General features: G+C 42.8%; 1 protein-coding gene across 1 annotated transcript in view; it reads right to left on the bottom strand.

Moving 5' to 3' along the window:
• Positions 1-21,024, bottom strand: part of Map3k5 (mitogen-activated protein kinase kinase kinase 5) — a 280,474-nt gene that overhangs the window by 72,304 nt on the left and 187,146 nt on the right. Inside the window, exons 12-14 of the mRNA XM_045158755.1 lie at positions 15,978-16,027; positions 11,265-11,360; positions 6,518-6,599 (exon numbers count right to left, since the gene is read on the bottom strand). Of these exons, the coding sequence (XP_045014690.1) occupies positions 6,518-6,599; positions 11,265-11,360; positions 15,978-16,027 (228 nt within the window). The remainder of the gene's footprint in view (positions 1-6,517; positions 6,600-11,264; positions 11,361-15,977; positions 16,028-21,024) is intronic.

Genomic DNA, 21,024 nt, shown 5'->3' with positions numbered 1-21,024 from the left:
CCCGCCATGATGGACTGTTTCCTTCAAACTGTATGCCAAACTAAACATCCACCATTAAGCTTCTTCTTGTAAGGCATTTGATCACACAATGAGAAAAGCAACTAAGCATACTCTTACAAATAGCACAAAAAAAGTTTTTGTTTTTTTTTTAATTAGTGGATCCCCAGGACTAAATCTGAGAGTCTTTCTGGGGATGACAGATAGGTTACATGAGGATGATGAAGACCTGAGAGGCAGGAAGAGACAGAGAGGATGACGTGATGGAGCTGAGGGAAGGTTAAGCAGATGGGCTGAGGGTTCTCTGGTTTGGGTTATGGGGTACCCTACCTCTTAAGGAATATATGGATAGCGACAATAGCAAGTGGATGTTAAAACCTTAATGGTAGCTGGGCGTGGTAGTGCATGCCTTTAATCCTAGCACTTGGGAGGCAGAGGTAGGAGGATTGCCATGAGTTCAAGGCCACCCTGAGACTACATAGTGAATTCCAGGTCAGCCTGGGCTAGAGTGAGACCCTATTTGGAAGACAAAACAAAACACAAAAACCTTTAGTGGTTAACTGACCAAAAACCAATGCCTTCAGTATAAACTTATTAACACATTAAATTACAATAGAATATGGGTCCATAACCCTTGTATGACAAAACACAGCCTTGAGTCAAAACATGCAGCCTTGAACCGCAAGGAACCGTTTCTGTACAGAAGTGTTTGGTTCTTCTCTGAGGACTGGAACTGGACTCTTTTGGAGATAACCTTGTACAGTATGTACTAATCCAGAAAAACACTTTTTTTTTCTTCAAAAATTAAAGCTGGAAAAGGACACTAATGATCTCATTAAACACTAAGGAAGGAGGTCATCTTAGCCTAGCTAGAGTATGAAACTGGCTGAAAGTTACAAAACTGACAACTACAAAGTTAAAAACAGAGCTTAGGGCCTCAGCACCAGCTCAGAGATCTCGAGGGAGGGTCTGGCTATGGCGGACAATGGATCCATGCTACAATTGTACTAACTCAAAGAAACATCATTCAAATCAGAGAGAAAAGGAGATCCTACCTTATGCTTCTAAGAAGATTTTTCAAATGCCAGGGAATCAAGGAATTAGCTATAAATCTGCAGTTTATCAAATCACATTAGCAGTTAATACTTGCAAAATGCTGACACCATTCTAAATGAATATGATAACAATGGAGAGCATATCCCATACATTCTGACCCAGACGCCATGGGTTCTTTCCACCATTCTCATTTTGATTTAGGCCAAGGTATCCAAAGGCTTCAAAAATATGTGCAGTCTGGAGAGATGGTTTAGTGGTTAAGACACTTGCCTGTGAAGCCTGAGGACCCAGGTTTGATTCCCCAGTACCCTTGTAAGCCAGAGGCACAGGGAGGCATATGCGTCTAGAGTTCATTTGCAATAGCTGGAGGTCCTGGAGCACCCATTTTTTTTTCACTGTCTCCCAAAGAAATAAAATATTAAAAAAAGTTTTGGTACAAAACCAGAGATCCAGAGACACAGAGGCTCCCAAGACCTCATCAGTGAAGTAGACCTAAAACAAACCCATCATGGCTCAGGGAAATTTGTGGAAGAGGGGGCAGAAAGATTGTTAGAGCCACAAACTGGGACATTATGCACAGAGACATTGCCTCTTCTCCATAACTAATGGCTACCCCTACAATGCATGACCCACAATCCCCAAGAAGAGGATCCCTTAGGGGGCTGGAGGTCAGGGAGAAGACTAACGATGGTACCAACATGTGAAGTTTACACACTGAGTATGTACATAACTAATAAAGAAAAAAATATTTGGTACACATATTGAAACCATCTTAATTCCAGTTGAAGTAAAGACCATAAATAATTAACTATTCTGCACACAAATCTCAGCCATCATATAAAGACAACCTCTAACGCAATTCTGCTTATTCATAGTATAGAGGTTGAGAGGAAAAAAGTATTTTTAGTCTATCCTTCATGGACTGAAGTTTGATTTCCGTTTGTGGATATTAAAATAAAAAATTCATTCTGATCAAATAGAATACTGATGAAAACAACTTGGAACGGGTTGCAAGTAAGAAATTACATCAAATTTATATTAGAAGGCTATACATTATGCAAAAATGTGATTCAAGGCATTGAAATAGATTGAAAGGAAAAGCTAGTGTGGTTCTTACGTGCTTTTAGCCGCAAACATCTCTGTGATTGTTCACGAGCAGTGTGCCCCATGGAACAGCCACAAACAGCACCAACATTGGCAGTAGCTGTGGCACAGTGGCAAACTGAGCCCAAACTCTTAAGTTCATCAGAAGAGTTAAAAAGCACATTGAGAAGAGAATACCGTAGAAATTGTTCTGTGTCAGATATTTCAAATTATTCTGATGAAATACAGAAGGCAGAAATATAAGAAGGTTTTCTAACATTAAAAGATGATTATCCTCATGCTTGATGGAGACATGTGAGTCAGGAGCCCTTGGGTGAGTCAAGGCAATATTGTGCACTTGGCTTTGGTGAGGTCAGCAGACTTAACTGAACCGTCTGGGTGTTTCTAAGACGAGGCATCAGCATTTCCCTTATTTAGTTGTCATGGCTTTTGCCATAGAATCACCTCGTCACAAAGGGTCTCTCATAAACCATATCCTGAATACTACTATTGAACATAGCTCTCTGGAAAGTGATCTGTCATCCCTTTAAACTACAGGAGCTGGGGGCTGGAGAGATGGCTTAGTGGCTAAGGTGCTTGCCTGTGAAGTCTAAGGACCTAAGTTCAACTCTGCAGATCCCACGTAAGCCAGATACACGACATGACGCAAGTGTACAAAGTCTCACTTGCACACAAGGTGGTGGTGCAAGCATCTGGAGTTCGAGTCCAGTGGCTGGAGGCCCTAGTGCGTCAATTCTCTCTCTCTTTCTCTCATGCTCTTGCTCTCACTTTCTTGCACTTACATAAAAAGGCTAGTTAGTCTATTTGGCCTAAAAAAATAAACAAATTGCAGGAGCCAAAGGCTTGGAAAAGCACCAGCCAAAGTCATCACAGATTCGAAGGCAATGAAAGCTGTGCTGTGTAAAGCATATGGTTAAACTAGCTCTTAGTCTCCACCTGTTCGTTCAGTCAGTCATAAAAGCTATCTTGCCTTATTACAGTTCCCATAGTCAGACTATACTATGTACGTGTTTCTGGTGAAAGGCATTTAGTTTCTCAAAGGAAGAAATGAGACAAAAGGTAGAATATATAGCTGGGTGTGGTGGCCTTTAAACCCAACATTTGGGAGGCCAAGGTAAGAGGATTTCTGTGTGGTTGAGGCCAGCTTGAGACTACAGAGTGAGTTCCAGGTCTAGCCTGGGCTAGAGCAAAACCCTACCTTGAAGAAAACAAAAATAGGTAGATATTGCTGGTTTTTTTTTTTTTTTTAAAGCCAGCAACATGTGGCACTGCAAAAGATCTTATGGATTTTCCAATCTAAAGCTTCAGAATTTTATCAAGAGAATAGTTTTGTTCTCATTATTTTCACCCTGGCAATTATTTGTGTCAAGTGATACTAAATTTAGCATCAATACAGACAACATAATGAGGAGACAGAAGCATTGAAGTAGGCATTAAGAGATCTAGTTTGTAACACAGTTCCTTAAGTAAGAAGACGTAAAGGTATAAAATAGAAAACATTTATAGAGGGAGAGTACTATTATTGCTTATGACGTTCACTGTAAATTTTCTTTTTCCAAATTAGCTCTATTGTCATGTTATAGATTTGATGAAAGAAGTGTCAGCTTACCTACATTAAAGCTATATAATTGCTAGAAAATTACAGAGTCTAACCACAGGTAGTACTAACAATTGGCTATTATATTTAAATTTTCCCTCAACTGCTACCCTACGGATTCAATATTGTCACAAAAGTTCAGTGTATAAAATGAAATTAACACAGTAATCTAATAATTAAATATGCCAATAAGGCTGGTAATCCATAGTTTCTTCAATTTCTAGTTAACATTAAAAAATGTAATTTTGGGGCTGGAGAGATGGCTTACAGTTAAGGGACATGCGTGCAAAGCCTAAGGACCCATGTTTGATTCTCCAGGTCCCACATAAGCCAGATGCCCATGGTGAAGCCTGTGCCTAGAGTTTATTTACAGTGACTAGAGGCCCTGGAACACTCATTCTCTCTCTCTCCCTCTCTCTGTCTCTAATAAATAAATAAAAGTAAATCTTCAAAAAACCCCAAAAATGTATTTAAAATTTTTTTTGATGTAATTGTCAAGCCAGTCATGGTGGTGCATGCCTTTAATCCCAGCATTTGGGAAGCAGAGGTAGGAGAATTGCTGTGAGTTCAAGGCCACACTGAGACTACATAGTAAATTCCATGTCAGCCTGGGTGAGAGCAAGACCCTACCTTGAAAAACTGAAAAAAAAAAAAAAAAAAGTAATTTTCAGGCGGGAGAGATTGCTCAGTGGTTAAAGGTGCTTTCTGGCAAATCCTGATGGCACTGGGTTTGATTCCCCAGTACCCACATAACTCCAGATGCACAGTGGCACATGCATCTGGAGTTTGCAGTGGTAAGAGGCCCTGGCATGCCCATTCTCTCTCCTTTTCTACCTCTGTGTATGTCTCTCTCTAAAATAAATATATAAATAAATAAAAATATTATAATTTTTAGTAGTGACTGGTGCTATGGACTGAGTATCTATAACCTTCTAATTTTATTTTTCTTTTTCAAGGTAGGGTGTTGCTCGATCCAGGCTGACCTGGAATTCACTATATAGTCTCAGTGTGACCTCAAACTCCTTGCTATCCTCTTATCTCTCTTCCCAAGAACTGGGATTGAAAGCATGCGCCACCATGCCTGGCAGACTTCTAGAAGTTTTATATTAAAATTCTAATCCCCAAGGTGATGGTATTAGGATGTAGGGTCTTTGGGAAGGATAGTAGGTCATGTGGGCAGGGATTTAGTGAACAGAATTCCAGAACTAGTAAAGGACACTTTGGAGGGCTGGGGATGGAGCTTAGTTGATGGAGTTTTTGCCCAGCACGTAAGGAGTTGTGGGTTTGATCCCAGCACCACATAAACTGGGTGTGGTGCTTCATATCTATAGTCTCAGCACTCCAGAGGTGAAGGAAGAATGTCAGGAATTCAATGCTATCTTCAACTACACGTAGAAGCCAATGTGGAACATATGAGACACTGTCTTAAAAAACAGACTCTGGAGAGCAAACTACCTGCAAGTTTATACTAAAAAGATATTATTAATGTAGAGCCAGCCATCACCCCATACTGCATCTACTGGCTCCTTGAACTCAGACTCCCCAGCCTTCATAATGGGGATAAATAGATCTCTGTTGTTCATATTCCACCCTGTAGTGTTTTGTTCTAGTAGCTTGGTAGGACCAAGACACTTGGATTCAGAGTTCTGTCCAAGTCAGACACGGAGCAGGGCTTGGAGGAAATGGTTCGAGAAGCTTATTTTTACCCATGGCAGTGAATTTCGGGGAGACTCAGACTCACCAAGGTGATGCAAGAAGAGACAGACCAGTGACCAGCACTGGACAAGACATTCCTATTACACCCACCAGGAGGCGGGGTATATTTTGGAGGAGGAGGTGGAAAGAACATGCATGTCACTTTCATTGTTAGCCAGAGAAGCTTCTCGAGGAGGAAGGTAGTAGATACTGAGGAGACTAAAAACCATCAAAGTGCTGAAAGAGGCTAAGAGCTTGAGTACTAAATGAGACATCTTTTTTCCCTTCCTGGGATGAGGGAACATCACAGAAGATGGGGCACTAGGAATGTAAGGGCCCCAGGATGGGGAGCAGTATTCTGGGGTACCATCTTCTGCACATGAGGGGACAGCACCCTCATGCCTTCACAGTGATCGTCAGCACCACCACAAGACACGCACGGTACTGAGCCCATTAGCATTTCACTGATGTAGAGGACAGAGGAAAATAAAGGGAAAGAAAGATCAAAACAGAAGAAGGACTACTTGGAAAGAGGAAGATATTCACTGGAATATGGATGGGGGAGAAAGACAGAGGATAATGGGAAGAGCATCCGATCAAATTACCACATGTTCATGAAGTAAAATTGTCAGTAAAAAAACCAACAACAGCAAAAAACCCATTAAAGCAAAATTTGGACCCTGACAGAACCCCTTCATACCACACCTACTCACTCAACCATGAGCCTCATCCTTACAATGGCTTCCCTCAGGAATGCTTTCAACAGCTCCGTGTTAAAAATAAGAGAGCTGGAGGGATGGCTTAGTGGTTAAGGCATTTGCCTGCAAAAGCCAAAGGACTCAGGTTCGATTCCCCAGGACCCACGTTAGCCAGATGCACAAGGGGGCGCATGCATCTGGAGCTCGTTTGCAGTGGCTGGAGGCTCTGGCACACCCCTTCTCTCTCTGTCTCTGTCTCTGTCTCTCTCTCACTTTCCCTCTGTCAAATAAATAAATAAATGTAAAAAAATTAAAAAAAAATAAGCCACAGAGAAACTTCGTAAAGTGCGCACGAAGAGAAGACCATTACCTCCAGAGAGTCGCTCTCACAGTCCCCTTCCTCCGTGCCTCTCCCCTTCTCTTCAGTAATGGTGTTCACCATTTCAAAAAACCTACGAAGAAAGTTGACATCTGTCACACTGTATTAAATTCACGTGTCTTCATTTACAATAGGTCACAACCTGGCAAACCCATCAAACTGTAAATGGGAGATTCATTTAAGATGCCAAGCCTGCTCTACGTCCTACCTCAGCCTGGCCTGACTTCCATGCGCTTAGAACACTTACATTGGCAACAGCTGGCCAATCAAGGGCCATGAGCGTGAATGAAAATGAGGTGCTGCGTGCATCATACTGAACACAACACATGTATCTGTCACATGTCGGCAACCCAGGACTCCGCAGTGTGTCGGTTAGTCACCCCAGCACCCATGTGGCTCACTGCCGTAGCTCAGTATTGCCACCCCCTGTGCCTGAGCCCAGGAAAGGGTCACAATTCCAAGTATGGTCACGGATGAAATGAGCATCACTTTCATGACTTGCTCAAGTTGAAACACCCTAAATTGAACCTTTATTAAGCTGAAGACTGTCTTGATAAGTAGATATGCCCAAGAGTGATTTCAGAGCAATAATGGAGAGCCAAGAAAATCTCTATAATTAGGAAATGAACTACCAGGATCAGTGCAAAAAAAAAAAAAAAAAAGATTTTTCACACACAAAAAGCACAGGTTGGTAGGATTTGTTGGTAGGATTTTTTTTATAGAAACTTCTGACTCAAAGTCACATTTCAAATAATAGCAATGTAACATGGGATCAGAACACAGGCTAGACAGGGCCATAAAAATGCTAGGAATGTGGACTTAGATATGAGACCAAGATCCTTAGTGTCTATGTGACATAAGGCAAACCCTTCCACCTTTCTGAGGCCTTAATTATCAAGCAGGGAGAAGACCAGGCCTTTCACAGGTTGTTAGGAAGATGGTTTAGCGAAACTCTGGTGCAGTGCTCAGCATGGGGCACTCATAAACCTCAGTGTGTCAGTGATGCTTCCGGGGTTATTTGAAAACAACAAAACACTAAATTACAGATATTCTAGAATATCTAGTATCTCTAAGTTTGATCTCAGTTACTGAATCTTTTGCCCGAACATTTCAATATTATACATGTAGGCTGAATAAACGCAGTCTCAAATACTGATGTGACTCTCTGCTGGGCGTGGTGGTGCACACCTTTAATCCCAGCACTTGCGAGGCCAAGGTAGGAGGAGGATCACTGTGAGTTTGAGGCTAGCCTGAGGCTACATAGTGAACTGTAGGTCAGCCTAGGCTAAAGCATGACTCTATCACAAAACAAAGAACAACAACAACAACAACAAAAAACTGATGTGAACCAAGAAAGATGGGCCTATATACTGGCTTCTATACACATTGGTGAAAGAGCCAACTCTCTTTTGATGGCAAACATTTTTTAAGTAATATTTTAAAATATTTTATTTATTTATTTGAGAGCAAGAGAATGGGTACACCAGGGCATTCAGCCATGGCAAACGAACTCCAGACAAATGTGCCACCTTGTTGTGCATTTGGCTTACATGGGTCCTGGGGAGTTGAATCTGGGTCCTTAGGCTTGGCAGGTAAATGCTTTAATCACTAAGCCATCTCTCCAGCCCCTGACGCCAAACATTTTTAAAAAATATTTTTTACTGGGCTGGAGAGATGGCTTAGCTGTTAAGGCATTTGCCTGTGAAGTGTGAAGACCCAAGTACAATTTCCTAGTACCCACATAAACCAGCTGTGTTCGTTTGCTGTGGCAAGAGACGCTAGCAACCCCTTCTCTCTCTGAATATACCTCTTTCTCTCAAGTACAAAAAAATTAAAAGTAAAAAATTATTTTTTTTTTTTATTTGGGTGGAGAGAGAAAGAGGCAGATAGAGAGAAAATGGGCACATCAGGGTATCTAGCCACTGTAAACAAATTCCACCTTGTGTATCTGGCTTTACATGGGTACTGGTGAGTCAAACCCAGGTCCTAAGACTTTTCAGGGAAGAGCCTGGACCACTGAGCAATCTCTTTAGCCCATGATGAAAAACATTTTTAAGCATTCTCATGAAGTGTTTTTGTTTTTGTTTTTTTTTTTTTGGTTTTTTGAGGTAGGGTCTCACTCTAGCCCAGGCTGACCTGAAACTCACTATGTAGTCTCAGGGTGGCCTTGAACTCACAGCTATCCTCCTACCTCTGCCTCCCAAGTGCTGGAATTAAAGGTTTGAGCCACCATACCCGGCTCGTTTTCTTTCTTTCTTTTTTTGTTACTTTTTAATTTATTTATTTGAGAGCGACAGAGAAAGAGGCAGATAGAGAGGGGGGGGGGGAATGGGCACGCCAGGGCCTCCAGCCACTGCAAACGAACTCCAGATGCATGCGCCCCCTTGTGCATCTAGCTAACGTGGGTCCTGGAGAATTGAGCCTCGAACCAGGGTCCTTAGACTTCACAGTCAAGCGCTTAACCGCTAAGCCATCTCTCCAGCCCGAGTTTTATTTCTTAAGACAATTTTAGAGCCAAGCTAACCCATGAACAGAGCAGGCTGTAATATTACAATTAGATTATCTGACACAACTCAGACGCTTTCTATTTCTGTACTTCATTTGATGTATTCATGCCACCATCCATTTATCTACCCATGAGTCCACCCACCTTCCATCTATCTAACCAACGAGTCCTCACGAGCATTCATAGGTTTAAGAGAAGAATGTTTCTGAAGCTGGATGTGGTAGTGGTGGCAAACACCTGTCATCCCAGCCCTTGGGAGGTGAAGATAAGAGGATCAATAGTTCAAAGCCATCCTTGGCTATGTAGCGAGCTTGAAGCCATCCTGGGCTAGAGGAGAGTGCCTCACATATCAAGAGTAGAAGAATTGTTCTGGCCATCCGGATCATGACTGAAAAAAGCATAATTTGGAGTCTGTAGTCTTCTTATGGAGTTCAGATGTGGCACACACATCCTCACTCTTCTTCCCTCTAGACATTTCTTGGAGGTCAACGATATGGAAAGAAAACACAACTTTGGTTGGAATATCAGTAGGCTCTGACTGAGATTGAATATCGTGGCAAGCTAGTTGAGTTCTATCAAGAAGAAAAAGGAAGTGGGAGAACTGGAAAAATGGTTCTAAGGTAAGTTTTGTTTGGAGGAGATGGTTCAGTGGCTAAGGTGCTTGTTTGTAAAGCCTGTTGGCCTGGATTCCATTCCCTAGCACTCACATAAAGCTAGCTGAAAGGTAGTGTATGTGTGGCATGCATGAACCTACTTACATGTGTGTGCACACACATACACACATGATAAATACTTTTTTTTAAGGTAAGCTTTAAGATCTGAGGTAAAGACACTCATCAGCCCACTCAAAAAGTTCAAAATAAACATCTCAAGGCAGAATATAACACAGTGGTGTGGTGTATATTTTCAGAGTATAGATTCTGGAGTTGCGTGTGCCTGGTTCAAATTCCAGCTTCTATTGTTATTGGTTATAGACTTCTAGGCTAGTTAGCTTTCCAAAATTCTACTTATTTTCCTCCTCTCAGTGAAGATACTAATCCTACCTATCTACAAGAATGTCATTGAAGATTAAAATTGATATTATGCCTGGAGTGAGCACCAAGATAAACGTAAATGAATGTCTATGCAGTTAGCATATCAGTCATCTATAATGTGGTCAGGTAGGATTATTTGAATAAGAACAATCTTTATAAGATTCAAGTCCAGATTAGCTCCCTGAACACTTTGGCTTCAATTCTCACTGTGTCCTAAGGGTATATGGAGGATTTAATTAGCCCAGGTGAAACAGATCTAGGATTGGTAACAAACACACAGTTCAGCTCATTGATTTCTGGATTATCTCTTTTATTGCTGTAGATCGGAAACCATGCCATGCCTCCTTCCCACCAGAAAATCTGTATCATTAGTCTGGTTGGGGCCCAGGTCTTTTCTAATGCTCACCAGGTGAGCTAAGGTTAAGAACCACTGCCACAGACAACAATGAGATTATTTAAAAGAAATTAAGAACAAAAGTTTCGGCAATCAGGGCCCAGGGGAAATTGCAGTGGAAGTGGTACCATGAAAACTGCTCTCACTGCTAGCCTGACATCCAGCTCCAGAGTGATGGCGGCAGACACAGTGGTGGAGCAAAACCTATCAAAGCAGAGATCCAAAGGCTACAGAGAACTGAACACTAAATCAGACTGCCAACAGGCCTGCTGGAGCTCAGTGAACACTGCAGAAGAGGGGGAAGGAAGACCATAAGAACCACAGAGTGGGTCGGAATATCCTGAGGTGCGTCTCTCCATTATCCTCTTAGGACTGACTGAGGCCTTCATGACCCCACAGTAAATCCCATAACACTACAGAGGAGGGCCCCAGAGAAGCAGGAACAGGAGAGAGGGAATAAAAGTCTATAATCTGTTAAAGATAAATAAAAAGATTTTTAAAAACCTGGGCAGTCATATATGGTAAGTGAAAACGTTTAAAATGAGGCATGGCACTTAATAATTAACGACCAAGTCTTGGCTAATATTTTATGTGTGAAAAAATAAACTATGACTAAGGAAAGGGTTGATTAATCCCCACCCCCAAATTCTCAGATTGCGTACCACATCACATAGTAATAAAACCGTATCCCAAAGCAAGTAATTGTATAACTGTGTTGCTTGGCCACTAATTCTTTACATCACCCACATATCTGCGCATTACTCGAATCATGGTCAAGTTTCACACACAATGATAAGTACATACCTTTTACAGTGAAGTTCTGTACAGAAATAAATTTGGAAATCATCAGAATTGTGGAGAACATACAGAAAACAGCACCGTTCCTCAAATTTAGAAATACTGAAACAAACAGAAAACACACTGTTCAGAGAAATACCAGTACTTGTACAGATCTGCAATGAAAAATATTTTGCATATCCCAACCCAACTGTGGCTGTTTGTAGCAACAATCTATAAACAACACTTTAAAGAGTGATGTTCCCTGAACCAGCATCCTGAAATTATTTGCTCTTTCTACACATCTCTACACACCAGGTCTAAACTACATGCCCCTTGGATTTGTGGGCAACATGGTCCTATGGCTGCAGCAACAACATTTGCTGGGAGGAAAAGTACACGTGCCAACAAGCTGGCTGACCTGGAGCACTGAGCGTCTAGGGAACAATGAGATGCTTCCAGAGGTGGGAAGGCAAGTTGTGGAGCAAGTAAAGGTATTACCTCCTCAGCTATTGATTTTAGAGGAGAGAAGAAGCAAGGACCCGTACTTGGTTTGGACTCAGCAAGTGCTTTACTATACAGCAACTTGAGATAATTTTGAATTGACAAGCTCTTTTTTTTTCCTTTTTAAAAGTTTTATTTATTTATTTGAAAGTGTGAGAGAAAGAGAAAGAGGCAGATAAGAGAGAGAATGGGTACTCCAGGGCTTCCAGCCATTGAAAACGAACTCCAGACACATGCGCCCCCTTGCGCATCTGGCTAAAGTGGGTCCTGGGGAATCGAGCCTCAAACCGGGGTCTTTAGGCTTCACAGGCAAGCGCTTAACCACAAAGCCATCTCTCCAGCCCTAGGCAATGCTGTTTATGTCAGGAGTTGACCAATGTTTTTGTGTAATGGGCCAGATAGTAAAACAGTTTAGGTGACTTAGTTTGCATGAAAGTCACCTTGGATAACAAATAAGAATGTATATATGGTCCAGTAAAAATTTATTTGTATTTATTTACTTATTTATTTGAGAGAGAGAGAGAAAGAGGGAGAGTCAAAGAGAGAGGAGGCAGATAGAGAGAATGGGTGTGCCAGAGCCTCTAGCCATTGCAAACGAACTCCAGACACATGCACTAACCATATGCATCTGGCTTATGTGGGTCCTGGGGAGTCAAACCTAGGTCCTTAGGCTTCACAGGCAAGTGCCTTAACTGCTAAACCATCTTTCCAGCCATAAAACATTATTTAAAACAAAGAATAAGCAGGGAGCCATATTTGGCCCATGGACTTTAATTTGCCAGCTCTTGTTTCACGCATTTGACCTGTGAGTTCTATAATTTGGAACGCACAGCTTTGCTTGCTTGCTGCCTACTTGTTGGTTTGTTCTCAGATAGTTTCATTATGTTACTCAGCCTGGTCTCAAATTCGCCACACTGCCTCGGCTGGTCCTGAACCTCTGATCCTCTTGTCTCTGTCTCCCAAGTGCAGGTATCACAGGCACAAACCATCATGCCTTACTTTCAAAAACAAAACAAACAAACAAAAAACCATTTTTTTCTTATGCTTTAAAAATATTCATTTATTCATTCATTTAGTACCACATAAAGAATTAGGGTCCATTATGGTGGTTTCCAAACAAATTTTGTTTTTGTTTCCCTTATCGCCCCCTACCGAGGGTGTCCTCCTGACACCATAGTCTCTGCTCAGCTGTCACACCACGTCTTTCCTCTCTTCTTCCCCCCTCATCACGTCCTGTTCCCTCCCGTCTCAATTCACAACCTATATTCACTTTCGCAGTTTCTTATTCCCACACATACAAACGTTGAAAATTAGAATCCAGGTTGGAGAGAAGGCTTAGGGGTTAAGGCACTTGCCTACAAAGCCTGAGGACCCAGGTTCAATTCCATGTAAGCCAGGTGCACATGGTGGCACATGTGTCTGGAGTTCATTTGCAGTGGTTGGAGGCCCTGGTGTGCCCTTTCTCTCTCACACAAATAAATAAAAATTTAAAAAGAGGGCTGGAGAGATGGTTTAGCGGTTAAGCGCTTGCCTGTGAAGCCTAAGGACCCCGGTTCGAGGCTCGGTTCCCCAGGTCCCACATTAGCCAGATGCACAAGGGGGCGCACGCGTCTGGAGTTCGTTTGCAGAGGCTGGAAGCCCTGGCGCGCCCGTTCTCTCCCCCTCTCTCTCTCTCTTTCTCTCTCTGTCACTCTCAAATAAATAAACAACAAAAAAATTTAAAAAAAAAAACAGAAAACAAATTTAAAAAGAGTTAGAATACACATATGAGAGAATAATTCAAAAAAAATTTCAAAGCAATTCTAGCCATCATTTAAGACCGCACAGCGATGTTATTCCTCTCTCAGTCCTCCTACCTGAGCTTTCTCCTGCACTTTTTGTTTGTTTGTTTGGTTGGTTGGTTGTTTGATTGGTTTTTCGAGGTAGGGTCTCACTCTAACCCAGGCTGACCTGGAAGTCACTATGTAGTCTCAGGGTGGCCTCGAACTCACAGCGATCCTCCTACCTCTGCCTCCCGAGTGCTGGGATGAAAGGCGTGTGCCACCACGCCTGGCTTCCTCCTGCACTTCCGCTCTCTGTGTGATGTGCCCTCTCCCCTCTCTGCCAGGCTTTGAGCTCTGCCAAAGGAGCTCATGGCTTAGTCACTTTCATATCCGTAGCCAAAAAAGGCTCAACATTTGGCAAGAGCTGGTGCTCAATAAATGCCATTGGCCTGATCTGGGCACCTTGTGAGTGATGCGAGATGCACCGTTGACCTAGTTGGGTTTTCTTCCCTCAGTTATCGTTTCTTCCTTACAGAGGCAGAAGCCAGGGCAAGCTCGCTCCCAGCGCTCAGGTCTTACAGCGTACAAGCCAGCCCCAGCCAGCCAGAGGCTTCCTGTGTATGTGATGTAAGTCACTAGAACTGTTAGGTAGGGCTGCCGTGTGCTTAGAGAAAACTAATTACAGGAAGACAGATCTGATAAAGTGCATTTACTATACCTAACTGTTGAAAAAAAAATGCAGCCATAAATACTGAGTGCCTTGCTAATGAGTGGTTTTAAGAATTAAATATTAAGAGAGGAAGGCTTTGTTTGAGAAGGTATTGATTGGAAAGATCTATGAGTCAGCCCATAATCTTGTTTGTATTCAGATCACTCCTGGGGTAACAGGTAGTTCCACCAGGCCAACGATTGGTGACTCAGACTGCCGCCCCAGTTCACGCTCTAACAGAGCCAATTAGGATCATTACAAAAGCAACAGGATATTACATAACTGGCCTCTGGAAAGCAGTCGCCTCCCATTTCTATTATGTGCGGATAAACTGTAGTAAACAGAACTAATTTGGCTTGAAGTTTGAAAGGGTTGGTTTAACATGAGCTTCTGCAGGGCAAAGTTTTAAACACTGAACTAGGGTATTTGATTCTTTTTTTTTTAAAAAAAAATCCTCTTATTTCTAATTCCCAAGAACGAAGATTTCCTGAAGCTCTGGCATTATGACAGCAATGTGAAAATTGAGCTGCAATCTGTCAGCATGGCCTCAAGAATACAATTTCATTAATAATGACCTTGGGGAAAACACATGTCGTTACCAGTAGTTCGAGGGCATAACCTAGTAGACGGTGTGTATGCTTCGGAACAAGGGAGATTGATTAGTCCCTGGTAACCCAAAGGGGTGAAAACCATTCCACAATATAAGCCACAAGTTTTGCCAGCTAACAAGGACCTCCATATGGCTTCATTTTATCTATGTCTGGATTCTGGTCCATAGTTTACATTAACCCCAGCGTTGCCATGTTTTAAGCAGGTGATGAGCAGAGCCAGTTTGATTAACCTTGACCGTCATGTGACAGATCTTTTCACAGTAGAGACAGAATGGAAGTTGGGCATTTCCAGCAACAGCAGAATTCTTTAAAGTTTAAGTGCTTTATTATTTTTTTTAACATATGTATATGTGTGTGTTTGTACATGTGGGGACACGTGTGCATACACGTACATGCGCAGAGGCCAGATGTTGGCCTTGGGTGTCTATTCCTACCACTCTCCACCTCACTGATTGAGACAGGGTCCCTCACTGAACCTAGAGCTCACTGCTCAGTCTACCTGGCCAGCCTTCCCTGGGGTTCACCTATCTCTGCCTCATGAGTACATTAATGTGGGTGTCGGGAATCCAAACCCAGATCCTCATGCTTTTGTGACAAATGCTGTCCTCACTGAGCCATTTCCCCAGAACCATGGTTTTATTTATCCTTTTATTTATTATTATCATCATCATCATCATCATTATTATTATTGGTTTTTCAAGGTAGGGTCTTGCTCTAGCCCAGGCTGATCTGGAATTAGTCTCAGGCTGGCCTCAAACTCACAGGGATCCTCCTACGTCAGCCTCCTGAGTGCTGGGATTAAAGGCATACACCACCATGGCTGGCCATATTTTATTTTATTTTTGTACCTTTTCTTGAAAATATTAATTTATTTATCGGAGAGAGAGGCAGAGAGGTGGGGGAGAAAATGGGCGCATCAGGGCTTCTAGCCACTGCAAACGAACTCCAGATGCATGTACCACTTTTTGCATCTGGCTTGACGTAAGTCCTGGGGCATGAAACCTGGGTCCTTTGGCTTTGCAGGCAAGCACATTAACTGCTAAGCCATCTCTCCAGTCCCATATTTTATTTTTTAAATCATAAGTTCTATCCATGCTATGACTATTTCAGGAAAATGTATTCTAGGTAAACCAAATGTACCAAGGAAGCTTACCTCACTCCTCTGACAGAGGAAGCACTGAAATTCCACTCATGTATACCTTTCTAGAATGGGAGGGGAGCAACAACAAAAACAAGTAAGTCATCCAAATGGGAAATAACATTAAATAACTGTGATTCATTACTTTTAATAACACACACTCTTTTTTCTTAGTGCTTAATTAATTGTGGACAATTATCTGAAGGAAAATGCAATTCATTCTCAAGTCGAGGGTGATGCGTACTCAGCAATCCCTGTACTTCAACAGAATGGTTTCCAAAGAGTGGGAAGCATTATCATCATTAAACTCTAAGACTTTATTTTTAGGAATAACAATGAAGTAATACATGAATTTTTAGGTAAAAAGCCCCAATGACCAAGTAATTCAATTAGTATAGTCAAGCAATATTTATTTTCTGAGAAGAAAAAAACATTAATTAGAAGTAAACTTCTGAAATATTCTTTGTTTTTAGATTTGAGAGAAAGGTGACCCAAGCTGGCCTTGAACTTTTGATCCTCCTGCTCAGCCTCTTGAATGCCAGGATGACAGACTTCACTACTAGTTCTGAATTAACTGTACGTAAAAGTTTTCCACTAAACCCTGGATCTGTTTTTCAGAAATCAGGACAGAAAGGATGCACATGTGTGCGTGTGTACAGCGTCCATCATAGCTCCAAGGTGTCGCTGCCAAATTTATGCAGAACAATAAGCTAATAGTGTTTGAACATAAAAATGATTTTTTTATATGATAGGTATGGGTGAATTAGAGAAAAACATAAGGATTTATTTCTTTGGCTGAAGAGATGGCTCAGTGGTTAAAGGCACTTGCTTGCAAAGCCTGATAGCCCAGGTTCCATTCCCCAGTACCTATGTAAAATCAGATGCACATAATGGGTCATGTGTCTGGAGTTCATTTAGAGTGGCAGAAAGCCCTGGTGTGCCCATATTCACTCTCTGTCTACCTCTTTTTATTTCTGTCTCAAATAAATAAATAAACATTAAAGAATTATTTGTTAAGAATTTCTCAAGTATACTACTAAAGTTGTAATTGTTATCAAATTCATATTTCCCTTAATTAACGAAATTTTAAGATGGATTGCATTCCCTACAAAAATGTCTGGCAGTGTTATAAAAGTAATACTGTAGACACGGAGAACAAGTTCTTGTTTACTTAAATTGAAGTCTTGTCTGGGCTGCTAATAAAATGGATTCTGAGTCTTGTAGCTCTGAGGTGGCCCAGAATTTCCTCTTGGCCAAATCAACTCGAAAAGCTTCAAGTGAGGGCTGGAGAGATGGCTTAGCGGTTAAGGGCTTGCCTGTGAAGCCTAAGAACCCCGGTGCGCCCATTCTCTCTCTCTCCCTCTATCTGTCTTTCTCTCTGTGTCTGTCGCTCTCAAAAAAAAAAAAAAAAAAAAAAAAAAAAGCTTCAAGTGATGCTGGGCACTTGCACAAGTGCAGCTAGATCCTCTCCATACACCTCAGTCAGCTCACTGGGATGTGATTGGAATTAGCAGTCAGCAAATTCCATTGCACATGGGATGCAGGAGGTAAGATGCTGTAGAAAGGCCTCATGGAATGGAACAGAGCACAAGGCGAGGTGAATTAACATAGCAGAGTGAGCCGGGCGTGGTGGAGCACACCTTTGATTCCAGCACTCGGGGAGGCAGATTCAGGGGCATGGCTGAGTTCCAGGCCACCCTGAGACTACAATCGTGAATTCCAGGTAAGCCTGGGCTAGAGTGAGACCCTACCTCGAAAATCAAAAAGCAAAACAAAACAAACACACAAACAAAAAAGCAGACTACAGGGCTGGAGAGATGGCCTAGCAGTTAAGATGCTTGTGTGCAAAGCTAAAGGACTGAGGTTTGATTCCCCAGGACCCACATAAGCCAGACGCACAAGGTGGCACATGAATCTGGAGTTTGTTTGCAGTGGCTGAAGGCCCTGGTGCACCCATTCTTTCTCTATCTGCCTTTCTCAACAAAATAAATAAGATTTTGGGCTTATTTTTCTATATTTGAGAGGGAGGGAGGGAGGGAGGGAGGGAGGGAGGGAGGGAGGGAGAGAGAGAGAGAGAGAGAGAGAGAGAGAGAGAGAGAGAGAGAGAGAGAGAATGGGTGCTCCATGGCTTCCAGCCACTGCAAACGAACTCCAGATGTATGCGCCCCCTTGCGCATCTGGCTTACGTGGGTCCTGGGGAATCGAGCTTAGGCTTCACAAGCAAGTGCTTAACTGCTAAGCCATCTCTCCAGCCATTTTTTTTTTTTTTTAAATAGCAGGCTGCAGCCTCTAATTCCTGATTCGGAGGGCTGCCTCCAGCTCTTGTTGGCCTCAGGTAAACATCTAAAGACTCTGTATACCTTTACACTACTCCCGCAGAAAGCAGTCTTCTCCCCAGGGCCTGCCTCTCAGCTGCTTCCCACAGGCAGGGCCAGGATCACAAGGAGGGTCGGGGGCGCAGCTGGTTAAGCAGCTTGCCACTGGGCACAGCATCCGAGAAACACCAAGACAGCACTGCTGAATCAAGTCTTTCTACAGCCCCAGTCTTGGAGCAGCCGAGTGGAGCACGCACAGAGTACAGTGTTCCGGCACCTTCCATGCCACTGCCTGAGACCTCACTGCCCACCTACCCTGCTACTAGGACTCACCACACGGCGGCGCTGGTGAGCTGCACAGCCCACTGTGAATGTCAGGGCTCCAGGACTCTGAATCAGGGCCAGAGGTAGAGCTGGAGTGACAATTGGCCCCAGCAGGTTCCAAACCATGCTTAATGACATAAATCAGCACGAGCACTATTTTCGCGGTACTGGGATCCCTTCCCAGGTCAGGGCAAGAGTAAGAACTAGGAGTTAACACTGAGTCAGGGTGGACAGTAATTGCACTGTGGCAGGCCTGATTGCTACCCCCGTTCTTTCTCCTTTGCCCACAGCCACAGGGGTCTTTTGTTCAGATTCAGGAGGGACAGTGAAATGAATCAGTCTACACTGGCCGCGGCAGGTACATTTTCCTTACCGGGTGACTGCTTTAGGAACGCTGCAGTTTGGGGATGAAAGGCAGGGCCTGGCCCTTCTTTCTGGGATCCTGTGGGTGAGAGGCAACGTCTGCAGGAGCTGTGTGAGACCATGAGAGGACATCTAGCTACCTGTACACAGCGACATCAGCTCAGAATTCTGACACGGAGGCAGGAGCTCCCCTCAGAACATTCCTGCACTGTGGAAGTTGCTTTAGTTGGGAGTTGTGGCTGAAAGTGTCCTTAGTGAAGAGGAGCAACCGGGAATCAGTAAGGCATGCTCCCCTCATACAGTTTCTTCGTCTTTTTAAAAATATAAATTAATTCTTGCTTTTTAAAAAATATTATTTGAGGGCTGGAGAGATGGCTTAGCGGTTAAGCGCTTGCCTGTGAAGCCTAAGGACCCCGGTTCGAGGCTCGGTTCCCCAGGTCCCACGTTAGCCAGATGCACAAGGGGGCGCACACGTCTGGAGTTCGTTTGCAGAGACTGGAAGCCCTGGCGCGCCCATTCTCTCTCTCTCCCTCTATCTGTCTTTCTCTCTGTGTCTGTCATTCTCAAATAAATAAATAATTAATTAAAAAAATTATTTGAGGGAGAGAGAATGACCCAGGGAGGGAGGGAGAGAGAGAATATGAGCGTGCCAGCCACTGTAAATAAACTCGATGCGTGTGTCCATCTGGCTTAAGTGGGTCCTGGGGACCCTCATACAATTTCTTCTTTGTTAATATAAATTAATGCTTTTCTAAAAATATATATATTTTTTTATTTACTTGAGAGAGAGAAAGACACAGTGGGGGGAGAGAGAGAATTGGCACGCCTGTCCCTCCAGCCACTCGTGTGTGCCCCCTCATGCATCTGGCTTAAGTGGGACCTGGGGAATTGAACCTGGGTCCTTTGGCTTTGCAAGCAAACACCTTAACCACTCTCCAGCCCTCCCCCCTCCCGCAAAAATTTTGCTCTTTTCTCTGAGTGGCCACTGTCTGGAGTTGGGCGAGGGAAGTGAGGAAGTCTTTGTTTACCACAGAGTCCTTGCCAGACACACCCCTGGTCCGAGAAGCCACCAGATTCAAGGGTGCTTAAACTTCAACCCGAAAAGGAGAGGAATTCTAAACAACCACCTCAAACATTCTGCAAGTTACTTGCCTTCCTCAGTCTATCTGGGCTTTTCTTCTGTTGAACTTATGCAGACCTCAAGTGCTGATTTTTTAAAATTTTATTCTTTTAAGTTATTTATTTGAGAGTGACAAACGCAGAGATAAAGAGACAGAGAGAGAATGGGCGCGCCAGGGCCTCTAGACACTGCAAACAAACTCCAGACGCATGTGCCTCCTTGTGCATCTGGCTAACATGGGTCCTGGGGAATCGAGCCTTGAACCAGGGTCCTTAGGCTTCACAGGCAAGCGCATAACTGCTAAGTCATCTCACCAGCCCTCAAGTGCCAATTTTAAGCAACAAATATCTTTGGGAGAACAAGTCAAAGGCTGGGACTCCATTAGTTTGGTGCTCTGAATGTTAAGTAGTTCTCTAAGATTCCCTGGGAATTGGTATGTAACGTGCTTAGAGTTCTGAAAATTTGCAGTATAAAGTATATACTAAATCATGGAACTATTTAGTTTATATTTTAGAGTGAAAATGCCGAGAGGGAGTTAAGAAATAGATATCACAAGTGAAAAACATTCTTTATTTTAGTTTTAGAAAAATTCAACCATTCTAGATCTAAAACAATCTATTTTCTTGTTTAACATAAGACCTATTAAATTGCCTGCTAATTTGTTATTTAATCATACATTTACAGTCATTGTGGTAATAAGGTTTTCTTATTTTTATTGTACTTATTCTAATTTTATTATTTCTATTAAAAAAATGAGGCTGGAGAAATGGCTTAGTGGTTAAGGCATTTGGGTATGAAGCCCAAGGACCCCAGTTCAATTCTCCAGGACCCACGTAAGCCAGATGCACAAGGGGGTGCATGAATCTGGAGTTCATTTGCAGTGACTGGCATGTCCATTCTCTCTCGCTCTGCCTCTTCCTCTGTCTCTCTCTGTCACATA

Source organism: Jaculus jaculus, chromosome 9 (assembly GCF_020740685.1).
Source record: "Jaculus jaculus isolate mJacJac1 chromosome 9, mJacJac1.mat.Y.cur, whole genome shotgun sequence".
Lineage (NCBI taxonomy): Eukaryota > Metazoa > Chordata > Mammalia > Rodentia > Dipodidae > Jaculus > Jaculus jaculus.
Note: the sequence above shows the minus strand (reverse complement) of the source record. Positions and strands in the feature narration are given on the sequence as shown.